Source organism: Priapulus caudatus, unplaced genomic scaffold (genome assembly GCF_000485595.1).
Source record: "Priapulus caudatus unplaced genomic scaffold, Priapulus_caudatus-5.0.1 Scaffold133, whole genome shotgun sequence".
Taxonomy (NCBI): Eukaryota; Metazoa; Priapulida; class Priapulimorpha; order Priapulimorphida; family Priapulidae; genus Priapulus; species Priapulus caudatus.
The window spans coordinates 725,500-737,395 of record NW_014577194.1 but is presented as its reverse complement, the minus strand read 5'-3'; the positions used below and the strand labels follow the sequence as shown (position 1 = coordinate 737,395).

Below are 11,896 nucleotides of genomic sequence, written 5' to 3'. Positions count from 1 at the left end.
GAAGTCGCTCATCTGTCGAAGTCGCTCATCTGTCGTTGCCAATTACCTTCAATCATGCGGCAGCTCGAGAGAAGATGATGCGGTCAAGTCGTTATCGTAGTACATAAATGGGAAGTGCGGTTAGCCTCGTGAGATCATATCAACTCGTGTGCTGCCCGTCTTAGGCTAGTCGGATTATGTGTGGATATGTTTACCACTTATTACTTCGGAAATGTGTTGATCTTATTCTCTCATCTTCAAAAGACGTGTCTATACATTCTGTTGTTTATTTTTGCTTGCCTGGGTACAAAGTTATTGTAGAAAATGGTTCAAGAAAGGTCCAAAAATGACAATTTGACGGCCATTTTGTTTATGCAAATTAGGATATAGGCTTATCGGATTCAACATACTCGAATTATGTTAAAAAGTCTGGTTCCCAACTTTTACTCCAAAATGCCTCTAACATTCACATTTTTAGCTCGCCTTGACATCGTCAAGATGAGCTATTGCCATCGGGAGTCGTCCGTCGTCCGTCCGTCCGTCCGTCAACATTTGGCTACGGTCAACGATAAGTCGATAACTCAAGAACCGTTTGACCCACATGTTTCAAATTGCATATAGTTGTTACTCCTATGGGAGAGGTTTGAATGTCGTATTTTGGAGCACGCAGTCGACTTTTTGGCAAAAATGTAAATGGTCATAAGTCATTTCAGGTTCAATGGATTTTGCTCATTTCTGGTATGTGAATGAATGAGGACTGGCCCCAAAACATATCACACAGGTTTTGAATTTTTTTTAATTATTATGCAAATTAGGTAGATTTTGGCAATTTCACTATGCATTTCAGTGTCTGCCTACGGTCAACGATAACTTAAGAACAGTTTGACCCACATGTTTCAAATCGCATGCAGTTGTTACTCCTATGGGAGAGGTTTGAACGTCGTATTTTGGAGCACGCCAGTCAACCTACTTTCGAGCCACGCCCACTTTTTGGCAAAAATAAAAATGGTCATCTAAATTCATTCGATTTTGTAAAATTTTGGTACGTGAATGTGTAAGGCTAGCCCCAAAACAGTTGTTACTCCTATGGGAGAGATGACAACGTCCTATTTCGTTTATTTCGTCTAACTGGTTAACAACTCTACAATCATACCTATATACGTGTAATATTGTGTTTTAGATTCTTCGTTACAGTAATTTGACTGGAATATTTTATTGTTTTTATTTGCGCGATATTCGAAAACCAAAATGGCCATCATTTAGGCGTAGCGCCATCTCTCATCAAGATTTCAGACTTTCAGATCTGAAAAATTTATTTTCGCATCAAAACTTATGCATATATAATTATCATGAGTATATAATGGGAGATATGCTATATAATGGGAGTTCTCCCATATATACTCTTGCTTTATATATCCCCCCTCCTTCTTCTATCACACCCAAGGTGAGCTACAGTGTCATTGACACTTTCATTCAGAAATCCCACTAGTCTATCTGTACTGGCGACGATTTAGTGAGATCGGTTGAGGTCTGTACTCGAATGAGTTGTGATGTCGTATTCGGTTTCGACTTTGATGTCTGTTGGGCGCGTAAACATGTATGAACCAGTTTAGTGTCTGTGACCAGCTCGACTCCGCGTGATCGGTGTGTGAATTGTTTTGATTTTTCAATTCAGTGGTCGCTCGTGCATGCACTGTGCAAAATCGACGATGAAAGTAATAATAAGATCAATGGACTGATCTCTTGTTCATTTGGTAAACATCATGGAGCAATCCACGCCATTGACCGCTTTGATTTCTATTGAAAACGCATTGCATGCAGAATGGTAAATTTCTAAATGGAAACGGTTTCCACACACGAGCGCACGCCGTTGATTTGATTATGCCCTTATATCATAAAACTTTTAATATGGCTCAGACGATGACGTAATACGAAGCCCGTATTCTGCAGCCAAGCAGCAGCACACTAATGAGGTCAGTACAGCTATATGAGCGTGGTATACATCTCCTCCTCCTGCCTCCCTCCCTCATCCTTCTCCTCTTTCTCCTCCTCCTCCTCCTCCTCCTCCTGCTCCTCCTGCTCCTCCTGCCACCACCTCCCACTCCTCATCCTGCTCCTGCCCTCCTTCCTACGCCCTCCTCCTCCGCCCTCCCATCCCATCATCTTTCTCCCATCCTCCCTCCTCCTCCTCCCTCCTCCTCAACATCCTCCTGCTCCTCGCGCTCCCCTACCCTCTACCTCCTCCCTCCTGCTCCCTTCCTCATCCTTCTCCTCGTTCCTCCCTGCCTACCTGCCTCGCTCCTCCTCCTCGATCTTTTTCCTCCTCCTCCTCTTCCTCCTGCTCCTCCCTCCTCTCCTGCTCCTCCTCCTCCCCCTGCCCCTGCCTCCATCCTCTTCCTTCCTCTTCTCCTCCTCTCCTGCCCGCTCTGCCGTCATCCCTCTCGACCTCTTCCTCTTCCCTCCTTTCTCCTCCCATCCTCCTCGCATCTCCTCACTCTTTCCTCCTCCCCCTGCCCCTGCCCCTCATGCCTCACTCCTCCTCTCCTCTTCCTCCCCTGCCCTGCCTCATCCTCCTCCCCCCCCTCACCCCTCCCACTCCTCCTCCGTCTTCTCCTCTTGCCTCCCTCTTGGCCCCCCTGCCTCATCCCTCCTCGCCTCTAGCTTACACACGACGCGCCTAGTTGATACGCTAGCCTACGTCAGCCCTGATATCCGATAACGAATTTGCGCATTTGTGGCAATCGTGCAGGCGTATACAAGTCGCTAGACTAGCTCTGCCGCCTGGTACCATCTGATATGTCGTGGGGCGCTTTCGTATCCTGCTGAATTCACCATCCATCATCCGTTTTCATAACACCTTATGAAAGGTTGCGGACATACATGCGCTGGTTGTAGTCTCAGATAAACCCTCGCCGTGACTTGTGATTCTGGCCGCGACCTTTACTAACTTCGGGCTTAAGTTAATAAAGGGCCAGTACGGGGCAATAACCCCTGATCGTCGTACGCCTGCTATTATTATGATTACCTCACACATTGCTGCGATATAATACCCCAGTATTACCCCTAATACCCGTTCATTCAGTGATTGATATATCATTTCTTCTGCGAGTTTAGTACCACAGGATTGCACTGGGGAAACTAAGTGGGTAATGGTAAAGTGTTTGAGAATTGGTCAATGTCGGTGTGTCAGTATAAATGACCAGTATAATCAAGGATGAACATTACACTGGCTCGTACTCACTCGACCGTAAATCGTTGAGAATCGATGAACTGGTGGCAGTCGGGGACTCGGAGTCAGTCTAGGATGAACATGCAATCTCTGATGATTTGCATTCATGAGAGTTGCATTTATGCAGGAGTAGATAATAGGGAATTCCCTATTATTGCCTATTTCCAATTGCTTATTGCCAATTCCCTATTATCTACTCCTGATTTATGTCATTGATTGCAGGATATAAACAATATATTATCAGGAGTAGATAATAGGTAATTCCCTATTATCTACTCCTGATATTATACATGTGCCTGTATATAAGCGTCACCCGAGTGAAACCCAACAAATTCCTTTATAGATTGATACACTTTCCATTAGTGGTTTTACTGTATAACTAATTTCTAAAATGTCCGTTATATACAGGCAACTGTGCCAGAGATGTGACCGCTAATGTTGACCGCTAATGTGACCTAAATGTTGACCGCTAATAAGACCGCTAACCGTTTATGTTCATGTTCATGTGTTTGTGCGTGCGTGCGTGCGTGCGTGCGTGCGTGTGACCCAGCAGTATTCAGCAGGATAGTAAGGACGATGTTTGCGTTTGTGTTTGTGCGTGCGTGCGTGCGTGCGTGCGTGCGTGTGATCCAGCAGGATAGTATAACGACGATGTTGTGTTTGTTAGTGTGTGCGTGCGTGCGTGCGTGCGTGCGTGCGTGTGACTCAGCAGGATACTAACGACGATGTTTGTGTTTGTGCGTGCGTGCGCGTGAGTGCGTGCGTGTGATCCAGCAGGATAGTAACGACAATGTTTGCGTTTGTGTGTTTCACAGGAGGGCAAGTCGAAGCCCAAGCATAAGCCAGTGCAGGAAGACGATGACGACGACCTGCCGATGCCGTCGCAGGGGCCCCCTAAGGGCCGGACACGGCGTGGCGCCGTCAGTGCTGAGGTCTACACGGAGGAGGACGCGACCACATACGTGAAGAAGGTAGGTGCCAAACTCAACGACAGATGGCGCTCTCGCTCTGGCTCAATTCACATTCAATTCAATTCAATTTCAATTCTTTCTTCTCATTCGAAGGGGTCGCTGGGTGTTACCTTAGCAATTTTGCCTGTAGATCCGTGTCGAATAGCAGTAGAACTAACAAGCGTGCAACACAAAACCACAAGTTCCTTAGGTTACGGCGCCAAATGTAACCTCGTACTTCGGTTACTTAGGTGAGGTAGGCAGCGGGTAAGAGAACAGGGTATAAGATGCGCAAAGACAAGACGCAAACACGAACTAGCGAAGTAACGTACCACAAGCGACTGTATTGATAGCCATAATAGTACAAGTACAAGACGTAGCGTACAAATGCAACGTGACAAGGTAGAACACAGGGAGAGAGAGAGTCGAGCTCCCCGTGCCTGAGTGCCGCTCGCCTTATATACCCCGGCGATTCCCGTGCCCGCCATCCGGGCATTATCCTGTCACCTCTTGGGTTCTCCAGGTTCCCATTCTGCCGACCCCCGTCTTACGAGGGCCGCATCTCATGATGTCGCGTATCACGTATCCTGCTCTCCGCTCTCTAAGTGACCATTCACTCTAGTCAGTCGTTACCACCTGTACGACACCTGTACCACCTGTGGCCCTGCTACCGGCTGTCGCCCGCTCTCCGCTCACTCGGCAACGTGCCTAATTAATGAGCTCGAGCGCAGCATCGCTACACATGCAGTTTGGGTATGTGCATGAACGACTGCCGCCACGCCGAGAGAGAGAGAGAGAGAGAGAGAGAGGTTCGCATTGTCGGGAACGCGTAATGAACACAGCAGTGTGTTTTAATGAATGGAGCAATTTGTTCTAATGAATATAGTATTGTGCGCGATTGAACATAGCAATGTGTTCTAATGAACATAGCAATGTGTTCTAATGAACACAGCAGTGTGTTCTAATGAACATAGTAATGTGTTCTAATGAACATAGTAATGTGTTCTAATGAACATAGTAATGTGTTTCTTACGTGTACCCAGCTCTGACTGTGACGCGGGGGAGGGGTTTGCTGGGTATCTTTGATAGTAGGTGGCGCTGAAGTAGAGGGCTTGTTGCCGGGACTCGGGTGGTGGCGGCTACGTCGTCTGTAATGTCAGGCACGGTCGCCTGTAGCTCTCTATCTCTGTAGCTTCCATCGCTATAATGCGGACCAAGGCAGGCATATTGCTGAAGCTAGCTTAACTGGCTGTGAAAGCCAGTGTGGTCACGGTAAGGAACAACAGGGTCTTGAAAAGGTCAGTTGTAAGTAAAAAGGTTCGCAAGGGAAATTACCCGTGGGCAGGCCGCTACCCTAGATACGTCTATAATAAATATTCTTAATTGATATCTATAATATATATCTATGATATATATATGATATATAGATCCACAGTATTACGAAAACTGATTTGAGGGTAATGCATTGCCCTACATTCGCTATTATTCTCGGTTGTCTATTGGGCGCTATGATTGAGCGGGTGATCTGTTTAGCGGCGAGTGGTAGTTGTGCTTCATCTAGCATCTCCATTTCTAGTACTATGTGCTTCTCGGTGTTCGCACGTAGCAATTTAGCTTCACGTAATTTCAGGCCGCGTTATCAATGAAGCGTTAAAGCTAGTGCGTCACTGACTATACATCAAGCGGTCCATTCGCGCATTGCGTTCGCGATTTGTCATCATCTATCAAGGGCCCGTGAACCTCGTGTGAAACGGCGAGTAGCGAAAGTCGAGCTTTCCCTGTACTACTGGGAGATTCTCGCGAGCCTCTGAATCGCGCACAGGCACTTGGAGCGTTTCATTAAAATATAATGCAAAATAAATACGAAATCAATTTACTACCAAAGTCTTAATGTTTCTCTACTCTCTTGCGCCTATTATTGCCGACAATTTCCTGTAAATGGCGTGCAAATGCTCCTCTGCAACACACATGTATACCGCGCACACATTGCCGCACACTGACATATATATATATATATACATATACACATAAAAATAAAAATAAATACATAAATGTGTATATGTATATAATTATATGTGTCAGTGTGCGGCAATGTGCGTGCGGTATACATGTGTGTTGCAGAGGATCGTGTGCGCGGCATTTACAGGAAACTGTCGGCAATAATAGGCGAAAGAGAGTAGAGAAACATTAATTAAGACTTTGGTAGTAAATTGATTTCGTATTTATTTAGCATTATATTTTATTGAAACGCTCCAAGTGCCGGTAGAATCGCGGGTTTCAAATAGCCAATGTCACGTAGACTGTCCCCAAGTCGTTGGCTTCGCGCAGAAGCTTTAACTGCGTGGTTGTAGTGCAGCATCGGCGAGTCACAGTGTAATCAAAAACCTGATCGAAAAATGCAAAAAAAGAAGAAGAAATAGCGCGTGATAGCTCTTTTTGTCGCGTTAATTACTCAATAATGTGATTATCCCCGTATAACGCGATCCTGTATCTCACGCTTGTTTCCGTAGTTCGAAATATCGCTTCATACGCGCCCCGCTACTGTAAAGTAACGTCATAAGGCCAGTAGATAGTGATTAGCAGACGATAGTGTTGTCGTGTTAGCGTTGCTATGTTTGAGTGACATCGTCGTCAGCTTTGCCGCTGAATTAATTAATTAATGCTAAACGGTTTCTCTTCGGGCAGTGTGTACCAACACTCACGTCTAGTGTGTGTTTTAAGCAGTCTCGCTAAGTTCGTGTGAATTAGTGTTAATTGACATGCCATTAAATCGGGAGTTTCATCAAGTACATAGAGACCATGTGCATGCCGTGACGGAAAGGGGGAAAAGTTTTACCTGCGACTTTGTGCTCAGCTCTCATTTTGTTGTTTGCAAATCAGATTTTTGTGTAGGGCATAGCTTCGATACGTACGAAGGTGGTCTTAGGAACACCGATCTACATATTATCGCGGTGGTAGTTATACATCAGTCGCTGGAAGCTTTGTAGAATGCTGCAAACAAAAGCACATTCGTTCCACCTATAACAGCATCCACCAGTACATAACTCTTTCTTCGTATTTGCGTAACCGGCGGTGGGTGGGTGGGTGACGCGGCAGGTGGGGTGGGAGGGGGTGGGGGACATTACAGATAATGACGTTCGCAGAAACCGTGTTGCACGTTTGAAGCTAGGTCCATGCGTTTGTAGAATATGCGTGTTCTGTGGCGTGTAACAGCTAGGTGGTTATGTAAGGCAACTATTGCGGGTATCATGTGTGCATAGCTGATGAATCTTACCAATGATTAGCAGGCAGGTAGGTGTTGGATATCGTGTATTGTTCGTCCGATCTGTGTGGAACTAGAGGGCAGCCACTTGCACCTGGTTTTTGATTAGATGGACTCCCAGAGATTGCTGCCACACGCAATGCGTATAGATCCAATATATTTTTGATATACATATCTCACACAGATACATGCGTTGGTGCGTTCAATGCACAGAGCCTGAGGACTGGGAGACAGATAGATTGCGAAGGGGGGAGGTTGAGAGAGCGCGGGAGAGAGATGGGGAGCGAGAAGGGGATGGGAAGAGAATGAGAGCGAGCGAGGAGAGTGAGTGCATATAAACTTGTGCGAGAGTAGCTTTTATGGTTGTTGGAATGATGACAGAATAATATTCTAGTGACATGATGGTGCAGTCATTACTGTCTAGATATATTTTACTCGCTGCATTCGGAATAGTGTAAAAACTACAGCTGTAAGTGACAGTGCACGTCGATTCACATGCAATTATATACTGCCGCCTTTGAATATATTAACTTTGGCTCTGTCTTTTACGACATAATATGACGCCCACCCACCACACCGCTCATGTGCATAATATATTGCGCAAGCCAGGGGCATTTTATTCGCTTCTAGACTGATCCCGAGTTGTTTTGACCTGTGCTGGCTTAATGCGCCGCTCGCACGAGAGTTCTCCAGCGATACATACATCGTGTCAGTCTTAATTGGCTCACAGTAGTCATTATGAGGTTCTTCTAGAAACTGTTATGCTCACCCGTAGAAAGTGTCTAGTCACACTGTCGTGCCGTGCGATTGTATAGCATAATAAACTAATTTAACATAACTATATAACATAGTATAACTAATTTCGCCACCATCGCTACGCGCAGTATTCCAAAAAATGGAAATGTCTCGTAGCGCAAATATCCGGTAATGAAATGAAAGTGGCTGGTAAAACTATGCAGACGCCTGATTGGGAAATTGTGGAATCGCTAATTAGGTGGATTAATTAGTAATTAATTAGTGGATTGGAATAAAACCCGCGCTCGCTACGGAATGGATTGAATGTGGTTTACATGTACTGGAGAGACAAGCCAGACACGCGATGCAGATGAGGATCTCTGTGTGGGAACACATTAGGCCGTAGCTATTTCGGGGGATTTTTAGTAGGTGAGACGGTGCGTACACCGTGTAAGTAGACACTAAATCGTTGTTCTTTCAATCGCGAGCGCGGTCGCAGACTGCCTTACAGAAAGTAGTAGCATTGATCATGAGCAACACGTGGCGCTTTCAGACAGCGTCTGTCAAAACGAATTTGCATCGGTCGAAGCGCAGGCTAAGCCGTCTTTCTTATAGGCGTATTGTATTGCGTCTAATGCAATATTTTCGTCCCTTCTCTTTCGTGTGGCAGTAGCTATCAAAGCTCTGCTTTTGTGTGCGCTTTCGACGCGCTGCGCAAATGTCAAGTTAGGTTAAGTCTGGCTCGGTTTGTGTTTTGAGGGAATAACGTGAAGGGTTATTCCTACTGCAGGTAGTGCCCAAGGACGACAAGACGAGGGCTGATCTATCCAAAGCTATAGGAAAGAATGTTCTATTCGCGCACATAGACGATGACGAAAAGAGGTGAGTTTGAGAGCTATCATTGTCTTCCTCTTTCTCCCGTGCACGCTCGACTGTCATCCTCCCATACGAAGCGGATGAAACATCGGCTGGATAGGCTGATGGAGAGGTGAAAAAAATCCAGCTATTCATATCGCCGTAACCTTTTCACTTTTGTTCGCTTTTTGTAGTGAATAGCGATGGCTTAGCTGAATTGTGCGACAGGGTGTGTGTGTAATGTGCGTGAGAGTGCAGTGGTGCGCTTCAGTAGCATTATATATATTTTTGGTAAATCATCATAAATATATTAGTCTGTCTGTCTGTCTGTCTATCTGTCTGTCTGTCTGTCTGTCTGTCTGTCTGTCTGTCTGTCTGTCTGTTCCGTCCGTACCGCTACCGTCCCGTCCCGTCCGTCGTCCGTCCGTTCCGTCCGTCGTCGTCCGTCCGTCGCTGCGTTCGTCCGTCCGTCCGTCGCGTTCGCTCGTCGGTCGGTCGCTCCGTCTGTCGCGTCGTCCGTCGTCCGTCCGTCCGTCGCTCGTCGGTCGGGTCGTCGGTCGTCGCTGTCCGTCGGTCAGTCGGTCAGTCGGTCGGTCCGCCCGTTCCTCCTGTCTGTCTGGCTGTTCTTCCGTCAGTCCGTCCGTTTTTTGGGCTGTATGCATGTCTCCGCCACTCGGTACCCGCCAATCTCTCTCTCTCCTCTCTCCTCTCTCCTCTCTCTCTCTCTCTCTCTCTCTCTCTCTCTCTGCCTCCGATCTCTCTCGTCTCTCTCTCTCTCGTCCTCTCTCCTTCGCCTCCTCTCTCTCTCTCTCTCTCTGCTCTCTCTTCTCCTCTGCTCTCCGATCCTCGCTCTCCCTCATTCTTCTCTCTCATCTCTCTCTCTCTCTCATCTCTTTCTACCTTTCAGCGTTTCCGTTGATTAAACATGCATGCAGGTGTTGCTATTATACGTAGTAGCGAAAACACGAAAGCGTGCCAATGTTGCCAATTCTTGCGTCGCTTCGCATAGGATACATCGGCAAAGAAAATGTCGGCGTCTCAGCGCGTCGTTATGCGAGCATTTAAGGTGATGTACAACAGTAGAAGGCGTCTTTAGGCAGGAAGCCTGAATAACTCGAACAGAAATGATTAAGAAACCTCACAACTGTTCGAGGTCGCATGCACAACATGCACCTTTATTCGTGTTAATATCTCACAGATTCATGTCTATGCTCCGCTCGCATTTTCTACAGAGTCGTCGGATCCCGTTTCAAACACAAAAATGGTCCTACGGATTCGCATGGCAAACCACTTGCTGCAATGCACAATTACACGACAAGAACGCAACTTACTTCTAAATGCGTTCGAGACGTTCCACGGGGCATCTAACTTGCGTGCATAACTTCATATGCAAATTAGTGCACTCTAGTGCGCCGATATCACCGAAAACATCCCAAAAAAGGCCTTTTTTAGGGACCAAATAGTGCAACGGTGAACTTACTGTTGTATGCACCCTATAACTTGACTAAGACACTAAGACATACGTGTCGCTAGCGATCCCATCTAGCGACGAGTCGGAGCAACGCCGGCGTGGTAAGTCTAAACCGGGAGAGCGCTTTATTTATAGCCTAGGACGAGTAGAGAGAGTGAGAGAGAGAGAGAGAGAGAGAGCGGTGCGTACATACACACACACATGGCCCGTAGACGCGTGCCGCATAGCGACGCGCGCCTCAATAAATAGCTCCGACAGAGTGGTCCCTGTGCTGTGCTGTACGCACGTCGGTTATTGCATGTATCTCGATATCAGTGGAAATACGTACGGCGAGGAGGAGCCTCGGGCGGGATTACGATATAGAATCTTAATGTCGTGTAAATCTGCGGTTGAGCTCCGACTTAAAAACTGCGTTCACCGAGACTCTTATTTCGAACTTGATTAGTTTTTTTCCCCTATTTTGAAGTCTTTGGCGTGATCCTCCGATGAAAGTGACGTCGGTTGCCGCGCGATGATTTTTCGCGGGGATTATTTAGATGGGAAATGATGGCGTAGCCCTTATATAATATCATCAAGCCGTAGAAGGTAATGTTCCGCCTTGTTAACATTACCCCGTGGAGCTTATTGTTGCCGTGGACTGGGTTTCTTTGCGATCAAGTGTGAGTGCTTTATGACACACAAGGTTACTGTACTGTCACATCAAAGTCAGGAATACTCTTCGCTCAATGACGCAAATCGATTGTACTATGACACGAAAACAAGATGATTATAGTCACACGGGCAGATTAAATCGTCGTTCCCAACCGCCGAAGCCGCCGAGACCACTTGATTACGGATTAGTGAGATTCAGCCTGTATAAGCTACATACATCAGCTTGGCATACATATATAGTTCTTCCTCGTTCCCGTTTATTGCACTACAGGTCGACCCTCACATGCCCGTGGAGGTCATGGAAGGGCAAACACTAATCACAGAACGAAGCCGTATATATAAGCCTATTAAGCCTATATAAGCAAGAGCATATAAAGAAGGCTCCTTTAAACCTTCTTTATATGCTCTTGATATAAGTAATATGTAAGCCAATTAGCACTAGTGCTGTAACTAGCACTGTAGCGTTGTAACTATATAGCAATAGTTCAGTCACAGTGCTACACCTAGACGCTGCACGGCTCCCACTGTTTCTCTGCGAATCTATGATCTTCTTCCGACAGTGTCGTCGATGGCTTCTATACTTTGCGTAGGTCTCATCATCATGAATGCACAATGCGCCGAGCGTGTGGTTTTTACTCATTCCAACGTCTCCTGTCATTACTCGTCGGTTACGTGATATGACCGGAGATGAAGTCTGCATAACGAGCAGCAGCAGCAGCGGAGAGAGAGAGAGAGAGAGAGAGAGAGAGAGAGAGAGAGAGAGA

General features: G+C 46.5%; 1 protein-coding gene across 2 annotated transcripts in view; it reads left to right on the top strand.

Moving 5' to 3' along the window:
- LOC106805934 (cAMP-dependent protein kinase regulatory subunit-like) overlaps nt 1-11,896 on the top strand; it is a 99,163-nt gene that overhangs the window by 70,543 nt on the left and 16,724 nt on the right. For both annotated transcript variants that reach the window (XM_014807722.1, XM_014807721.1), the window contains exons 3-4: nt 4,024-4,179; nt 8,946-9,037. In XM_014807722.1, coding sequence (XP_014663208.1) covers nt 4,024-4,179; nt 8,946-9,037 — 248 coding nt within the window. The remainder of the gene's footprint in view (nt 1-4,023; nt 4,180-8,945; nt 9,038-11,896) is intronic.